General features: G+C 40.0%; 1 protein-coding gene across 1 annotated transcript in view; it reads left to right on the top strand.

The window, feature by feature from the left end:
* The window catches only part of c1d (C1D nuclear receptor corepressor), a 2,080-nt gene extending 932 nt beyond the window's left edge, over positions 1-1,148 (top strand). The window contains exons 4-5 of the mRNA XM_054600480.1: positions 171-226; positions 314-1,148. Of these exons, the coding sequence (XP_054456455.1) occupies positions 171-226; positions 314-496 (239 nt within the window). The 3' untranslated portion in view covers positions 497-1,148. The remainder of the gene's footprint in view (positions 1-170; positions 227-313) is intronic.
* The last annotated feature ends 18,529 nt before the right edge of the window (positions 1,149-19,677 follow it).

Here is a 19,677-nt window from a genome sequence, read left to right on the forward strand (position 1 = left end):
CAACAATGGAAATCTGGGCTGTGTTTTAGTCACTGCACATATTTCTTAAGCAAATATTCTGAGAGATACAAACGTAAAAGCAGTTTGATTAATTTTTTTATTGATTTGTTTTGACTTATCAAATTGTTTCATCTCTTTGACATGTGCTCTTATTTTGTTCTTGTTTGCAGTGTACTTGGTTACAAAAGGAGTGAATCCCAGAGAACATGGAATCAAACAGGAATTGGTGTGTATGTTTTCTCTTGGACATGTTCACGTTCTCTCTATTTATTTGCGTTTATGTAACGATAAATGTAACCATTCTGTTCTTCAGGAGCGAATAAGGACGCACATGAACAAAGTGAAAGAGATCACCGACAGGAAGAAGGCTGCTCGTCTGGATAAGGGGGCTGCTGCACGCTTCATGAGGAACGCTCTCTTTGATCCCAACGCGAGAAAGAACGCCGCGGACACGCCGTCTGACACGCCGCAGACGAAGCGTCCAAAGCAGAGCTGAATGAAAGAGGAGGATTTATAATCTCTTTTTGGGACAACAAAAAACTCTTTGCTTGGAAGGCCTCAAAGATCAACATGAGACACAAAAAACACCCGTTTGTGTTCATCTGGGTTGCTCAGCAGTCAAATAGTCAGATTGTTGCAGTCAGCAAATGAAAAAAACGATTCACAACGATTTACGATTCACCACCATTTTGCTGAACATATTTTCTGCTTCAGAGTTTGATAGATTCAAGGCTGTTATATTTTTGTAATGTCACTTCATTATTGATCTTCAGGGTTTCATAACCGTGAAACGTTAGGATATAATTTAGAAAACTGAGTAAAAACAATGAATTGGCCTCTCCGTGTATTGAAATATGGAATTTAAGATTGTTTGGATTCTTATAGATGAATGAGAAATGTGAATTTCTCTTTTCTTCAAGTGATTCTATGAATCATTTTTTTTATTTTTTATGTTTTTACACACAAGACGTGTCAAACATTTACTGATAAAATGTTTTGGTGATGTATTGCTTTTAGGATCAACCTCTACATAAAAATACTGGATGGATGGATGATGTTTCAGTTATTCTTTTTTCCCCTGTTTTACAATGTAATGTGCCAAAAACCTAAGGTACCCAAGGTAATTAAATTTTTATGTAAAACAGTTCAATGAATGTTTTTCCACATTACTCACATCATGCTGACTTACGTCTCACTTTACTACATCGTTAGTTTTAGTGGTAACGCCTGAGATTTTCCTGCTGTGACAAAGTCTGCTTAGAAATGTTTTTTTCTTCTCTGTCGTCCAACAGTTTGGTTCCATATCTCATCCCAGAGACACGTGCTGATGAAATTACAAAGATAAAGAAATATCATTTGTTGTTAACAGTAAATGTAGCCTACAGGTTGAACGTCATTCCTCATTTACAAACGATTCACAGAACAACTCTTATGGGTCTGATTTTAGGATGAATTATCCACCTTATTAATATTACAGTAATGTTTGCAACAAAAAGTCTTGGTTGCACCCTGACCGCTGCGTTCACTGATATATCTAGAACCAGGTTATTCTGGTTATGTGATGAGGTCGAGCTGCCTACCTGTAGACCCTTTTCACAGCAGCCATTCTGACATGTCACTGCAGGTTAAACAAGTTTAATTGATAAAATGAATAACGGCCCTGTTACATTAAATGGACCGGGGCCCTGGTAATGTGCATGGCTGCTCACTGAAATGACTGATGCAAAATGGAACTGGACCAATTTTATTTTATCAACTACACCTGTGTTTACCAAGGAAATACATTTCAAAATGGCTGCTGTGGCCTATAGACCTTAAACTGAAGCCCAATCCCAAATGCTAAACTCACTGACACAGAAAGAATTAGAGAGAAATATTAAGGAGACGTTGCATGCATATATAGACACATGAAGGAAGTGGCCTTTGTGATCTTAATTGTGTATCCTACTAAAGAGTAATCAAGGAGAGCATATCTTTTTTCATGGTAACAACTTGGACCGGCCCCAGTGGGGGTCAAATCTGTGACCTTTTGATTACATAAACCCTCTGTACCCCTCACACACATCACACACAGTGCTGTATAGCTGCATGGCTGCACAGTCCTTAATGAGACTTCCTCTTATAAAAACCCAACGTCACATTTGATAAAGACGCTCGTATTCCTTCCCTTCTGTAATTCCCTCTGGACAGCTGAGATCTTTATCTCAACGTACCCGCAACTCACTGCGTCCCTCTAATCAGGCCCAGGAAACAGAGAGCCAGGCAGTTACTTTCTCAGGAATGTATCTTTTCATTCTTTTCATCATCTTTTCTTTTTCTCATCCTCTCTGCAGCGGCGTCCAAAAAAATGACATTATGTTTAGCCAAACCACTCTCCTCCATCCTTTCACTTTTTTCCACCAAGTTGTTGTTTCTAGCGGTTCAAAGACGTGTCAGACTGATGAACAGCCCCGTCTGCATATTGGAAAAATATGGATTTTCCCACTTTTTTCCCTCCCCCCCCTCTGTAATGTTGGCCTTCCCAGGACCTCTTCCCCACATGTGCTCGGTATAAAGGAGTTAGGTCACTGTGGCAGCACATTTGAACAAACAAACTCTGAAACCGTGCGCCCTAACAAGCTCCAAACGCTGGTTTGTCCCGCGGATGTTTATTTATGCCGTTTGTGGTGAGGAAGTTTATATTATGTGGAGCGAAAGGCATCGAACCAAACGACCTCCTCCGGCAAGAAGAAGGTAGAAGCAGCCTTCAGACTTCTCCATCTCCTAAAATGGAACAAACAGACAGACGAAGGCTTCAGTTTATGCTATTTGAGTGCTACATTCAACCTCAGAGCACTTCAATTTAATAACTAAATCATTTTCTGGAATATCCTGGAGTTTGAATATATCTTTTCCCATTAGATTCCCAGAGAATCTCACAGACTCTTAATTTATTTATTGGTTTATTTGGTAGTGACAGTGCATGTTAATAAACATCACGTATAATGTGTCAGAGGCTATTTCTCATCCATAGTCCCTGGACAGATGTTTTACAAAGTCAACCTGCCGCCATCTTGCCTTTTAAAAAATAAAAAAAGAAACTTGAGAGCAGCCGGTGTATATATCAGTAACAGGAATAAACCAGAAACATATTCCTCATTCTGCCCCTCTATCTGACAGCATTTGGTGGTTAACAAGACATTTGCAGTTGAAACCAAAGTGCTGATCTCTTAAATGTTTAAGCTGATCAGGAAGAAGTCAGTATTATTGGGTTATTATAGGCTATTGTTCCAGTTTAGAACTGGAGGAACAGCAACACAAGACTGTAGTTAAACAAAGAAAAAACATGAACAAACTGTAGATTTAAAGTTAATTCTTTAATTTGGAAATTGCCACTGTTTATTTTTTTCAATTTATATTTTCTTTTCTTTTTATTATTATTATTTTTATTTATTTTTTACGTACAGAACATGAAGGTAGAATAATACACATACAAACAGATCTTAAAAAACAAGATTAAAAGACAATTACGTTACAAAAAAAGAAAACAAGAGTATATATAGAAGAGATATTTAAAGGAGGTATTATAGAAAAAGGGGCCAGAATTCTCAAAAGTAGAAGGAAATATTTCCAAACCCAGTTTTCTGTTGGTGGTCCGAGCTTCAGCCTACCTGCTGACTCTTACAGAAAGTAATTTGTCCCGGCGCTGGGAGGTGAGGGCTAAAATAAGAGGAAAACATTGTTATCATGATTAATCAGCAGCTCTGTCAGCGAGGCCAAGGTGAATAGAAAGTGGCACAAACGACTGCATGGAATTCCTGGTGTGTCAGAGCGAATAAAGCTGCAACGTTCGTCCTTCACTCTCACTCAGCTCCACTTAGTCAGAGCAGAGCTCGTTCCAGTCGGATTCACAATTCCTCGTCTTTCCTGCAGCAAATGTTTTTATACTTCAGGTTGTAAATCATAAAACATCTCCCAGATTATTTTGAGAAGTTTTCTTTTCTTTTCCTAAAGCATATAAATAGATGACATGACAGACAGAGAGAAGCTCAAAGACACAAACTATGTCTCTTTCTCAACTAGTACCAAGCTAATAATAGATTATTTAAAACTCTGTTAAAGGAATACTTCACCCCCAGAATAATCATTTCAATTATTACCTTTAATTCATAAAGAAAACTCAGTTTTTCTAGCATGCATTCACAGTGAACAAACACCGTTTATGCAGAACTGTTTTAATTAGTAATGAAGATGAAGTTGCATGTGTTTGTAAAGTATTGATCATACGACTGGATAAATGAGATTTGAGATTAAACTTAAAAGAGTTGTGTGCGAGTTTGTAAACTTATGTTTTGATATAGTTTTGCCTCATTTACTTCTCTTTTCTGGCCTTACAACTTTAACACTTTCAGTGTGTTTTCACCCTGTCAATCACAGTAAGCCCCGCCCTAAAGCATCCCCTGCTTTATGGTCTGTTTGACTCTAAATGGAGCATCATTTACTAAATGAACATCATGCTGTATTGAAGAAGACTTGAAACTAGAGATTGAGACCATAAACTCATGTTTACAATGTTTACTGAGGGAATAAATCAAGAGAGAAGTAGAGTCATTTTCTCATAGACTTCTATACAACCAGAGGAGTCGCCCCCTGGTGGACAGCAGAGAGAATGCATGTTTTAGGACACTTCAGCATCGGCTTAATTCGGCAGAACTGGAGGTTGCTGCCTGATTTAATATAACTTCTTTATTTTCCCCTTTAGATTTCTGTGACCGTCTTTATTTTTTCATGCATTTAATAATAGTTCAGTAATGTTTATCTGTCTTGGTGATATTGTGCAGAAGCATGACGCCAACATGCAGATTGTTAAGGATCAATAAGACGCATTAGAAAGTCACTGTTTCCAATTTTCTCTTCTTCTAATCCTCAATGTTGAGTTCAGTTCTCAGCAGCACCTGGACAACCTCATCAGAAAGAACACGCTAATGCACCTTTCATAACGTCTTCACTGCCCTCTCCCCCACTACTGTACATCCCTGTGGGGGTTTTGGCAGCATAAGAAAATGACAGCATGCTGAAAACATTCAGCGAGCGAGGCCTTGAACCCTCCTCGCTGAAACACATCACATCATCGTCACACTCTGTTGAGTTTCCATCCTTTACGTTACCTTTCTCCTGCACAGTGTGCTTAATCTACAGAGGGTTGGGGTTGGCCTGTCATCTGTCAGGCTTAAATGAGCTATTAGGAATGAAAACATAAAATCATTTGTAGAGATCGAAGCTTGGGCATTGAGGGTTATAGGTTCAAAGGTAGGGAGCGCTGAGAGTAAATCCTGTCCCTCAAAGTTGCAGCTCTGATTGTGTAGCTGCTCTTAATGTGTACACAAAGTTTAACAAATGAATCCTCCATATTAAACTTGGATTATTCACCTCCTTTCTCCCATGTGTGGAGCAGCTTCACGGTGATGTCACTGCGGCTGCGTGGCCGTTTGCAGACCTCATCCATTACCGCGGCCCCTGTGTTTACCTCTGGTGTGGACCTCTTTCTAAGCAGTCCATATGGCTGCAACGTGAAATCAGGGCCTTTCCCCCTTAAAACCGTGAGCTTCCGATGCATGAAGTCTGCAGGATGAATGTTCGGCCATCAAAGAGCTGAACGCAAAAAAACCATCTCTGAGTCCACCTCGTGCACATGCACACAATTACACACAGAGGGAGTAAACTGTGCAGCTGTGAGAGCAGGACACACACTCGCCGTCTACACAAAGACACACAGAGAAAATGGCCTACACGTGCATCCACGCACACACACAAGGGTTGGGCTGGAGGTGTGTAACGGATTGGATCCCCCTCATAATTCCTAAGACAGCGTTGTCTTCGAGGTCCGAACAGAGGCGGATGAGACCACAGCTGTTCGGACATAAATTTCCAAAAGGAATGCTTCAAGTCCGAGTCCTCAGCGTAGAAACCGTGACTGAAAAGTCCTCTCCAGATGACAAACGATCAGCCCAAGGCCTGTGTGTGTGTGTGTGTGTGTGTGTGTGTGTGTGTGTGTGTGTGTGTGTGTGTGTGTGTGTGTGTGTGAGGGTGTGTGTGTGTGTGAGTGTGTGTGTGTGAGTGCATGTATGTGAAAACAGTTTCTCATGTACAAGGTCGCTGAATGCATGTATCTATTTTTTTCCCCTCATGCTGGAGTGTGTATGTACATCTGTGTGTGTGTGCATTCCTTTGTGTGTGTGTGTGTGTGTGTGTGTGTGTGTGTGTGTGTGTGTGTGTGTGTGTGTGTGTGTGTGTGTGTGTGTGTGTGTGTGTTGCAGGTTGAGGAGAAGGATGTCATGGTGTGCACACTGGAGAGGGTCTCCTCTGTTTGGATCAGGAAAGACTCAACAGCTGGACAAGAAGACGAGGGCAGAAGGCCAGCTCATAAAAAAATAAATAAAATTCTGAATCTCAGTTTTCTCTCTCTGTACAGTAGCTAAGTCATGTTATCATACAAGTGTGCGGGTTTATGGGAATATTTTGGGTAGATTATGTTGCGTAAAGGTCGCAGCAAGTGATATTGTCATTTCTCCAGTCCCACGTCTTCATTTGCAGACTTTGCAGGGCTGAATATCTGCTGCAGCTTTCACTTTGATATTAATGCGGTTTAATTCATAATAATAACTTTATTTATATAAGCACCTTTAAAAAGAGAGCAATATAACAACAGAAATCTCAACAGTAAGGCCTCCAAAGCAAGACAAACTAAGATCAAATTTAAATGCTGATAAAACAGTACAATAGATGAAACAATAAAACCAATTTATTAGAAATAAAATAAATAAGAAATTATATAAAATAATGATAACTAAAGTAGTAAAGCAGTAAAGCCAGTCTGTAAAAATGTGTTTTAAGAAGAGATGTGTAAATGTACACATTCTAAGCTCTTATGATATATACCAGAATAAACAGCATTAATGCACAGAGAGTTAGTGGTAGATCTGAATGAAATATCATTTTCAATCATATTGCAAATTGAATTCCAGCTCTTTGTTGCAGTTTTACGGGACTCCTGAGTGAAAAACAAACAAAAACCAGCTCACAGACTTCAACTCCACCATGTTTCTGCTCCGTCCTCCTCACAGGAGACACACCTGCTGGAGACGGACACATAGTTTCCTCTCTCCCTCGATAAACCGGCGGGGTTTATGGCACATCAATAACCCCTCTCATCCCTCTTCCCTCTTACGCTCAGAGCCGAGGTTTTTACAGCCGGCGTGGGGCGGAAGGCTGCGGGGCCTTGATGTGGGAGCCCCGGGGGCTAACGGTAGCGCCGGGAACTGTAAAGTGATGGAGGGCCTCCGCTTCTTTACGATGATGTGAATGATGTAGCCTGAGAGAGTAAAGGAGGTTGTGAGAGCAGCAGTGTGTCCATATACGGTACATGACTGGACTGATTATATGCTCAGCTACTAAATATTTACATCCCCTTTAAGAGTTTTTATCAGATGAGGTACATTGTGACCAAACGAGTGATTCTGCAACATTAGAAAGAGACAATGATGAAGAATTCAGAGAAACAATCAGTGCTGCGTTCAAAGACACCAGTGAGCTATGCCGACTTTATTGCTTCATCTATTGAACCTTTGCACACCTGAGGTTTCTGATTCAAGGGTCATTTTCTGATGCAAGGGTCCAAGAACAGAGTATAAGATAAGATAAGATAAGATAAGAACTTTATTAATCCCAAAGGAAATTCTTGTGCCAGAGTTTCAAAAATAGAAGAATAATGAAAAACAATAGAATGAAAACTATAAGCATATATGAACAATAGAATAACGCTTAATAAGTGTAAAATAAAAAATACTGACATCATACATAAGAGTAAGATCAATAAATAATTAAATGAAAAATGCAATTAAAATAGAAAAAGTAAAATACAAGATTAAATACAAGAGTTAAAATATAAAGTGTATAAGAAGTGATACTAACACCAGTACATAATGGAAACTAAAATAGAAAAAAGCAATATTGAGCATGATATTGAGAGAGATATTGTCCGTGACATTAGAAAAAGTAGTAGAAAGTTATATTGTAATTGTCATATGTCGTATATGGTACAGATGGTAAAGCCCCCTGGAGCAAATTTGCGGATTTGTGCTATACAATTGAAATGAATTGAATCAGTAAACAAGGTTTGACTTTTAATCACTCAATAAAAGATTAACATTTAGAGCTAAGAATGATGAGGACAAAGCTGCTAAAATAAGCACAACACACCGTCCTACTGCCTTAAATAGTTCATCCAAATGTGTAGAAATTCACAGCTGAAAAAAGTTCCCAACACACAAGACTGAGTAATGTTTGCTAAAATATAAAGACAGCTGTTTTTTTAGGAAATAATTAAGACAAAAAAAAAGAAGCTATATGTTTGTGATCTATTGTTGAAGATTGACTTCTTCAGTAGTACTTTTTATTGGACAGGAGAGAATAGAAAAATTCACAAGCCTTACCTTTAAAGAAATATGTAACAAAAGAGCTTATATGATCAATATGTGGCTGTAAAATTAAGATAATTGTCTATTAGAACTGGAGATAATAAAAGGACCAATTAAATGCATCACAATTCTTTCTATTAAATTCAATTGCTTTTGTACATCTCTCCCAGTGAATCAAATATTCAATAAGGGTCAGTAGACAGTCTCAAAATAAATGTCCCTAATATTCTGAACATTCAATCTATCATTGTGTTTACAGGTAAACTCATTTTATTTTCTATTTCTGCTAAATGTCTTGGGAGTCCCAGTCAGGACTTTACATTCTAAAGGAATCAAAGTCTGATCCAGAGTTTCTCCTAAGAGCCACAGGAGGGCAGTCCAACTCCACAGTCCAGACCTCTTCTCTCTGCTCGGGTTTAAATGGTAAACTGAGGTTTTGCTTTTCTTTTCCACCGCAGAGCAGATTGGAGAAGATTAGGCCTCGCTTGGTCGCTAATCGGCCTTATCACACGAGGAAAACGACAACAACACAGGGAAGTTTAATGATAGAAGTAATTGTTATGGAAGTCCCACGTTATGCTGCCAGCGTGATGAATGACGACCACAATGCAATGCAATGTGAGGAGATTCGCTGAATGCTTGTTATTTAAAAACCCATTTGTTATAAGTGCAACTTTCCCCTGAGGTTGTTTAGCTGAAGGGGGAGTGACGAGGCTTTTCTGAATGAAAAAATAAAGTTTTCATCGTTGATGAAAGTTGAAGTGATACTCTGAGGACGTGTGTGAAAGAAGACAGCATGTGTTCTTGTGCTTTTCACTTTTCTTTAATAAATGTACAGTTATTTACACACATAAAGTGTCAATTCAAACTTTTAAATATCCAATATTTCATAAAAACGTAGACACATGAATGATCTTATTGGACTCTTATCTTTCTAGTCACCCACACATATCACAATAAGTGCATTTCTGCGTTTCTATCCGTCGACTCTGCTCCTAAATTGTCCATTCATAACTGTAAATCTGCATGAAAAGTTCAATTAAAATGTATTGAGTGGAAACAGAAAACTTGACTGACAGTTGATATAAGACTTTCAATAAAAGTTGCAGGAATTATTAACCGCATAAATCTCCTGACAAAACTTGTAAAAAACCTCTGGATGTGCTGCGTTCCGCTTGCTGCAGGCGGTCCGGGCTAATCATGATCTAATACACAGGCCTGCATGCTTGGGTTGACATCAATTGGCTAGTTTTTTTTCCTGTGCATGTGGCTGTGTACACACCCATATATCTGTGTGTGTGTGTGTGTGTGTGTGTGTGTGTGTGTGTGTGTGTGTGTGTGTGTGTGTGTGTGTGTGTGTGTGTGTGTGTGTGTGTGTGTGTGTGTGTGTGTGTGTGAGCCAGAGATTACAGTGCTCCTCAGTAGGTTTTGGAATGCTTCACACCGAGACAGCTGCAGTCTAGACTGTCATTCTCGCGTCACTTTATCGCTTCAGGCCCTGAAAGACAAATAAGGAGGAGCGCACGGATATGCGTCCCTCATCTTGATAAGAGAGGTGGTAAGAGGATCTGCTGATGACTTCTTCAATCCAGCATGAAGAGGCAGCTCCGGTGTCTGATACAGCGAGCGTGGTTAAAGGTTTTTTTCGGGAAGGCGATGAATGAGAGAGGATGAGCTGTCCTGCCTCTAGTGAATGAATAACATTTGTAAACGTATGTGTTTGTGTGGTAGCAAGAAGGTTCTTTTCATGTGCGTTCACAGATTTATTTAACCTATAGATCTGGTAAACCAGCCCAGTATCATGGCAGGTCATGAAATAGTCACCAATGCAATCTATTGGTTTTGTGTACATGAACATGTCTGTTTTTCGTGTTGCTCAGGACACAAATTGTGCAAATAGAAAGTCAATTATGATCCTTACTCTTGGTGGACAAGCAAATAAAATGCATCCACGTGATGAAGCGACATTTAAAGCAAGAGACGTACTTTATAATATCCAAAAAGATGCCTATAGGTGGACAAGAGGGGAGGTGGATGGGTACAGCAAACAGTACTAACCAGAAGGCCGGTAGTGTTGGTTTTGTTGCCTAAACCTAACTGTTCATGGTTTTTGTTGCCTAAACCTAAATGTACTGTCAACCCCCAAAAATCTCATATTAATTGACACAAAAAGAAACCCGGACAATTTGTTTCCCTGTAAACAAAACCAGTAGATTTCATTTCGTGACCATTTCATGAACTGCAGATAGAGTGTGTTGTGTAAACTTGTGGAAGTCATAATTTAAACACTGTGCAAGAAAGGAATTTGCAAAATCTGCCCATTTACTCGGTTTGACCAGAGCTGTGAGAAACTTTCCAAAGAGGAGGAAATGCCAGTCGTAATGTCAGAGGGCCGCTCCGTCCTATTACGGCAAATCGAAGCAGAATGTGTCATTAGCTAATGGAGGCTGGTCTCTCCTCCTTTCATAGCAGCAGACTGAGGGCAGCGTCTGTCCGGCCTTCAAAGGCCCCCATTATACTTCAATGGAGGGTAAAAAAGCGGCGCCCAGAAATGACGGTCTCCAAAGTTTAAAGCAACATCGTTTGTCAAACCCTGCCAGCCTCTGCAGGTGTGACCCCGTTCCCACAGCCTCATCCACAGCCGGGCCAAGGGGGAAGTATGCCGGTGAGTTCAAGTGCACACCGTTCAACCTGTACACCTTTAACAGCAACTACACACTCACAACTCTGTCTCTGTTCTCTTGTTAAACAAACACGAACACCGCAATACAGATTATGTATTTTTGGTGTTTGTAACATGAAGATTGTTTTGTTAATTCAAACAACTGTTGACATTAGGAAACCAAAACAGCTTTGATTAAGATTAGGCCACAGTTTTGGGCATAAATATTAATTTTCACAGAAAATTGCGTATTGTTAAAAAAATGATTTGCATGAGCTAGAACTTAAAATATGGCTTGTAGACCCCCACACAATCTCCCCTAACGCTACGTACAAACATAACAACATTACGCAACAAGAGCAAAATCAACTTTTCCTTTCGGTTAAACACACGGGAGGTGAACAGTGTTCTCCTGGGTGAAAGTCCTGAGTTTGTTTGATCCATCCTCCACATCGCCCACCATCACTTGGTGGACTTTCTTGCCTGATATACCTACTATTATTATTATTTATTTTATTAATATTACTACTTTTTTTATACAACGTATCATGCAACAACGGCCACTGTCACTCGTACTAGTTTAGTTTATAAAGTGTATTTATTTTATGGATGATGTACTAAAAATATATTAATCTCCAAAAAGAGAAATGATTCTTCGTACCAGATTGGAAAGGAAACAATACAACACAGAGCCATACCGTTACTGCATGACTTCATACATTTACTGAATGGAAACACTTCAACATTCAATGTATCTGTGGTTTGCAGAAAGTATAAAGCCAACATTTTTTTCCTGGCGACCGAGATGCCGCTACAAACCCATTTATTTGTGTCCTCCCATGAAATCTCGTCCTCATTTTCTATACAGTGGTCATAACATATGTTGGAGTGTGGATGCGTCTTCCGGTTGTTCAACCTCAACCCAAAGAAGCAAGCTTTATTATTCAAATGTTTGTTTTTCTTCTTTCCTTCTTCAATGCAAATGCAGGTGAGGTTCCAGTAAACTTTGTATATTGGAGAAGATTTATTAAAACCTTTCTGCAGATTGCTTTGTGTTTTCAAAGTGAAAATACACTGAAAGAGTTCCTGACAGTGCTTCAACCTTTTAACACATGATGGAGACACAACTATTACATTTCAGTGACGGTTTGACGTCGGTTTGCATCGAGGGTTTGGCAGATATCTTTGCCAAGTTTAGGGAGATTCTTTTCCGGCGACCTCAGTTTCCATCGATGCCTACAGGATGTCTTCTCCTTTGGTTGACATTTTAATTCAGTGTCCCACAGCGCTGTTGCTTCATGCATTTTTAGTTTGGATGGCTCAAGAGAAAGTGGTAAAACAATAGGACTCAATGCACTGATAACATTTTGCACATAAGCATGGTTTCATCAGTATTTTCTACCGCTCATAAGGTCCTATGGATGGATGTCATGTTCCTTTGTGATCATTTGTTCTTTCTGTCTCAGAGGGCTCAGAGTTTGCTACAGTTCTTGGACAGAAGGTTTTATAATTATTGATTTATTGATTACTGTGAGTGTGAATATTGTCAGAGGGATGTGAGACAGAGACACCTTAGTGTGTCAGTAGTTTTTATACCACTGGACAAAAACACCCACTAACATCTGTCTTTTGTCTTCAGTGATAAAGGTCACAATCTGCATTCATTCCCGGGACAAATGACTGTGCAGTAGTTACGGGTATTTATCGGCTCCAGCTGTGATCTGCAGTGATGGAAACATGACGCCTTTGTGGACATGATCATTTTCACCTCTTTTCTGGTGCAATGCTATGTGACGCACATTAAAGTGAATATATAATAATTAAAATCAACAAGGATTTGGACAATTATTATTTTCGTTTCTGTTCATCTTTATCCTATTCCAACAAGTAGAGTTTGAAGAGAACCCTAATAAGTAACAGATATAAAAGAAGTAGTAACCACACAACCTTTTTCACTGTTTTCTGGCTTGTTTGGGACGTCAAATGTGTCACACTAGAAAAGAATCCGAAAGGCCGACTTTTCTTCTGGCAATAGAGAGGATTCTATCGTCTATTCTTAGTTTTCCAGCATTTAAAAACCTGCATATATGTATATATGAGAGCAGAGAGAGCAATATAACAAGCATATCTGGCCTGTTCCACAAACATCAACACCACATCCACACGTGGGACCAGGTCTCGTTGTCGGGTTCAGACCCTCAGCAGCTCTACAGGAGCAGTTGGTCCTGAGCCTCCTGGCCTTCACACATTTGTTTTATTGGACAGATCTGATCCAAGCATGTCGGCTATCGTTCAGCCCAAAAGTCACAGAAAACTTGGCTGTTAAGTTTGTCTCTTGTAGGTTTACTTTATACTTACGCCTCATATTCATCTTTTTAAAAGAATATCTTTGCAACTTTTCCAACCAGCAACCAATCAATTTTCCTGGCAAATGATTTTCTTAAGTCCACTTCTGCAGCAGGTGTTGATGACGGTGTTACTCATTCACTTTTCCCAGATGGCTCAGGGACTGAACCTGACCCTCCAGTCACAGTGCTCCTTCTGTGGTGACGGTGTCTTTATCCGTGTATGTGTGCTTTATCCAACCTGCGTCCTCGGTTCAGTTTAATTAACAGAGGGCCACGTGAACAGATCCCATCGGGGTCAAGGTGATCGAGGCGGCTGAGCAGGTGGAGGATCGATGGGATTGGCTCACACGGAGCACATCGACCACTGCTCAAACACAGCCGCTATTGATTGACATGTTTAGTGTGTTTAACTGTGGGGTTCATGTGTTGAGCACACATTAAGTTCAGATACAGACAGAGAAAGTAAGAAACTGTGCTGGGACACTACACCTTTTATTTTTAAAGTGCAGATCAAATATGACTTTTTAGGTACATGTGTGAGAACTGTATTTGTGAGATAGACTGTTGATCTGATCATATTATAATATATATATATATACTTATATATATTTATAGATTAATGATATTGATGAATAACTTTAGTTATCAGAATGACAGCCTGATGTTCCCATACAACGAAACTGGATTGTGAATTGTATTCCAAAAATAATGCAGTGTAATTTGTGAGATATCTAACAAATTACACTGCATTATAGTCATTATAATAATTAAAGCCCATAAAGGCTGGGTGGGTCAAACAAAAACTTTCACCCAGGAGATCACTGTTCGTTCCCCATAAATGAGAACATTGATTTCATTTTCACGTAACTTCTGTACTTAAGAAATGCTACTTCTTTACAGGAAAGTAGTTTCCTGTAAAGACAGAAGTTTATTTTGAAAAGAGTGTATGCATGTAAGGAGCAGAAATCGACACGTGTTGCTGGCTTTCATAGGAAAACAGATGAAAATGAAGATTAATTTTTTTACAAGATATCGCACAAACCAATGTACGAGGAAAGACATGAGGAACACCAGTAACTGAAAGAAGGAAAGCCCACAGACTAGATACACAAGGAGAGGCAGGTGGAACAAATCAGGGCGGGGCAGATATTACCCCAAAAAGGTGGGAAACACACAAAAGCAGGAAGTAACACAAGACAACCAAACTATAAGACAAAAAACTCTGAACATGGCAGCTTGCTTTAGATGTACCATGAATTAGTTTCACATGAGTCTGCAGAAGTTCACGGAGGAGGAGGAGGCCGAAATGACAGACGAGTCAAAAAACACATCACTGTCACCAGAAGGAGGATGTTGATGAGTTTTGCTGCGTGGTTGTTTGTGGTTAACGCTGTCTGTAGTGTTTCAGACTGTTTCAAACTGCGACTGTTTAAACAATTTCCCCTTGAAATGTTATTAGGAGTGTAGTTTAGTTACATGGGAATGTATTTTTTTAGGAGACAGGTCTGAACACTTTCCACTCCTCTGTCATTGCTAGAGCCATGCCTCGATACGTTCAGCATTAGTACAGCATGAACGACCATCCACTCACCACCGCTCTGATCCTCTGCAGGATTCACAAACCTTCCAAGGAAAAGAGAAAAGAGCAATGATGCAAACATGGTGCCGCTTTTCATCATTTTTACAGATCAAATATGAGCTGCAGCAGAAAAAAAACCACCTGAACTCTCGTTTCTTCATCATGCAGGGCTCTGGGCGCTGAGAGAGAGAGAGAAGCTGTGGAGGAGATTAAGGAAGGGTGAGAGACAGAGAGAGGAAGGGAGCCAGACTAGGGAGTAGATTAAGTAGCCTTGAAAAAGCTTGGCGTCCCCACACACACACACACATATAAACCCCCATGTGAAAACACAAGCTAATTATTAAGAAAACAAAGGGGGGAACCGCAGCGACGTGCCAACGCACACAGATCCCCGGCAGAGTAATTGTGCGTGAGCTATTTGGGCTGAAAACAGCTCCGATTCTGGTGATGTTCCTCAACACAGCCGAGCAGAATGAACAACATCTGTTCTCTGGGATGAAAAACAAGAAATGATTCTCTCCCTTCTTTTATTATTATTCCTTTTTCTTTTGACTGCGATTCAATGGAGTCTGACGAAAAGACAATCGTTTTTTTATTAAGCCACGCTGAAACAACAAAGAATTCTGTGGGTTTCTACAAGTAACCAGAGGTCATTAGCAAAATAGGCGGTCGTTCTGCTATAAAGGGATCCCATCATCGACATGAAGTTCCAAAGCTCATAAAAGCTTGGCTTCATGAGAACGCTATCAGTCCCAATGAGGCTCAGAACTTGGACAGGACGGTGAAAAAAGAAATCGGAATCGGTGCTGAATGTTTCTGATCTGCCTTCTCTGCATGATTAAGTTATACAATCTGAGAGGACTTTTTGCAGTCTTCAAATCTTTAACACAGTATCAATATGACTACACAGCTGAGCATATCACTCCCCAAATCTCACTCTGCAATTTTTAATATCGGTTAATACCCGGCAGTGCAGAGGATTGTCTTGGTGGAGAGACAACCTCCTTCAACATTCAAACAAGCGACAACCTCTGGTTCTGAAAGGTGAAGCGTTGAATTCTCTCTCCTGTCCAGCAGGGGGCGACTCCTCTGGTTGTATAGAAGTCTATGAGAAAATGACTCTACTTCTCTCTTGATTTATTCCCTCAGTAAACATTGTAAACATGAGTTTATGGTCTCAATCTCTAGTTTCAAGTCTTCTTCAATACAGCATGATGTTCATTTAGTAAATGATGCTCCATTTAGAGTCAAACAGACCATAAAGCAGGGGATGCTTTAGGGCGGGGCTACACACTGATTGACAGGTCGACACCAGAGACGTATACGGCGTCTCTACGTCACTCCTCCTCAGTCCATATATGGTCACTTCTGTCTATAGTCTCCAAAATAACAACATGGCAACGGCCGTAATCCGAGATGGCAACGGCGAAATCGGCGAACTCAAGGCTTCAAAACGGGAGTCAACTACTCCAACAACGGGTGACGTCAATATGACTACGACCACTTATTCCATACAGTCTATGCATGTAATCATAGCAAGACGTTGTTCCATTTGCTTTTTTAACGGAGTCAAAACAACTGATGTCAGCTCTTGAGAAATCCCTGTTTTTTTAACGTGACCGGGCTTGTTCCAGTTAGCCTGCGGTGAGACGGGGACGGGGAAATTAGTTCCGGTTGGAGTTGTTGAAATGTTTTGTCTTTCTTGTTATTACTGTACATCTATTGTTTTCATCTGTGGCTTTAAGGAAAGGCTGGCTGCACTTTGCTGAAAAAGCACTTTTAAAAGGAAATGTGACTTGACGGTGATTGATGATGACAGACGGTTTAAATGTTCTATTGAGGGGTCGAATGACAATTGTCTTAGTGAGACTGTCTCTCTGTCTCCACACACCAGTTAACTCCTCACAGCGTCCTAATGGAAACTACGCCAGTGTGTGTGTGTGTGTGTGTGTGTGTGTGTGTGTGTGTGTGTGTGTGTGTGTTGTACACCTGTGAGGCCTATCACGCTGCTGCTGATGAACAGCTATGTTAAGTGCTCCAGTTTTCTCAGAGACCTGCAACCTTTCAGACGCACAACATTCCTCCCAAACACGCTCTGTTTGTTTAAGTCACGTGCACGCGCACACACACACACACACACACACACACACACACACACACACACACACACACACACACACACACACACACACACACATATACTCATGTTAGATATGTGTGCATTGCTCAGTTAAACACATGTATATTTAGCGCACACACACAAACACACTTTGACAACCATACACTCTCATTTATGCACTCTTTTAAACATGCACTCATTCTGTGTAACTCTGATTATATGAGCCATGGCAACAATTAGATATAATAGCCAAAGATAATAACAGCAATTTTTATACTTACGGGAATGATTAAACGCCGGCAAAATATGCAGTGAATTATGCTCAAAGAAGCATGTGGCGCTTTGTTTGTGTGTTTAATCCAGCATGTGTTTTCTTTATCGTCTCAAGTGTCAGTCAAAGACGCAAAGTCTGCCAGTGGCTCTCGGCTTTATGGACGGATAAAAGTACTTTTTGGATAAACTTTTTCTAATTATGTGTAGAGAAAAATGCCACACAGTCACAACGAAGAATGCATTAATGCTCTCTGCGCTTCATAAAACTTAATTGAACAAATATGTAAAGTTGTTCAAGTCGATTTAGTCCCAAATTTATTGAAGCACTTTTCATCCAACGAGCACACAGATTTGCAATGAAATGCAATTTCACATAAAGTCGGATAAAGTAAATCATAGTACAATCACTAAGTGTTTATTTTAAGATAATCTTTATCTTTAGATGCACAAAAACACACACAATATACCATTACAGGGTCTGTTGTGTTGGTGACAGAACTATAAATTGAACTAAGATGATTATCATAACATGCCAGACTCATTATGGTCACATTTAATCATCAGGAGTACAAGCAGGAATTTGCTGCATATAAATAAATACACAAGATGTTTTTTGATTCTGCTTCTTCCAGAAAATAAACTTTACGTCCACATGCAGTTATTTTAACCAAAAATAATCTCTCATGTATGAATAATAATTGTTGAAGCAAAGCTTAAATCTGCTCCAAATAAAGATGACTTTTGTTTACAGCAAATATACACAACCAGGATTTGATTCAAACCTGAAAAAAAAAACGATCTGGGGCTCGAGTAAGAAAATCTGAATCAAGGAAAATGGAAACCGTATCCAACCCCAAACCAGATGGTCCATATTTCATGTTGGTGGTAGTTGTGAACGAGACGCTACTTACAGGAGGTGGTCGCTCTATCAAAGTGTGTTAACCCCAACACACTTCAAGACCAGCAGCAGGAGAGAGGGTCGTAATTTATGGGAGAGGGTGGGCGACCACCCAAAGATATGGAGGCCCCCCTCACAGCTGCTTACAATGATCACATGGGGTCACACATACACACCTGTACCATGATACAAGTGCATATTTTCAAACACACATAAACAAATATGCAACTTAGCAGCACACACACCGATCAGTGAGTAAAAACATATCAGCCTCTTGTGGTGCAGCCAATAGATACAAAATGCAATCTATTGGTTTTGTGTACAGAGACATGCATTGTCCCCGTACACGTGGAGCATTAAAATACTGCCAATGGAAAGTCAATTAGGATCCTTATTCGTGGTGGACACACAAATTAAATGCATCCACGTGAAAATGCAACAGTCAGAGCAAGTTACAAACTTTAGCATTTCCAAAAGGACGACTATTGGCGGGAGAAGAGGTGGATGGGTCCAACAAACAGGACAAATGCAGGGTGTCTTAAAACTTGCATTCTCTCTCCTGTCCATCAGGGGGCGACTCCTCTGGTTGTATAGAAGTCTATGAGAAAATGACTCTACTTCTCTCTTGATTTATTCCCTCAGTAAACATTGTAAACATGAGTTTATGGTCTCAATCTCTAGTTTCAAGTCTTCTTCAATACAGCATGATGTTCATTTAGTAAATGATGCTCCATTTAGAGTCAAACAGACCATAAAGCAGGGGATGCTTTAGGGCGGGGCTACACACTGATTGACAGGTCGACGTATACGGCGTCTCTACGTCACTCCTCCATACTACAGTCCATATATGGTCACTTCCTGTTCATTGGTTGCCAAAGAAGATATTAACGGCCAAAAAGACAAACTCGAGACTTCATAACATCAGTCAACAAACCAATGGGTGACGTCTTATATACAGTCTGTGGTTGGAACCTTAGCATAAATGTTCAAGAGAGGTCTGTAGTGTATTTGGAACTCTATCAAGAAAATAAAAAAGACCACAAAAAGCTACCTTGTTCATTTCTTGTTCTGTTATTACAAAACAAGATAACATTCAATACTTGTAAAAGTGGTACTTACTACATGGTCAGCTTCAATAGGCTCCTGTAATCTGTAAGCCTATAACAAGGAAGCACACAGATGTTCTTGTGCTCACGTTTCACCCTCACACACACACACATTACAGAGGAACAGCCAGAGGAACGTCTCTGATCACTGAACCTGCTGGCCCATGAAAATAAAAAAGAGGCTCATCTCAGTATTGTGGAATCCAATCGCTCCTCCAGCGATAGAATCCCCAGAC

The sequence above is a fragment of the Anoplopoma fimbria genome, chromosome 6 (assembly GCF_027596085.1).
Source record: "Anoplopoma fimbria isolate UVic2021 breed Golden Eagle Sablefish chromosome 6, Afim_UVic_2022, whole genome shotgun sequence".
Taxonomy (NCBI): Eukaryota; Metazoa; Chordata; class Actinopteri; order Perciformes; family Anoplopomatidae; genus Anoplopoma; species Anoplopoma fimbria.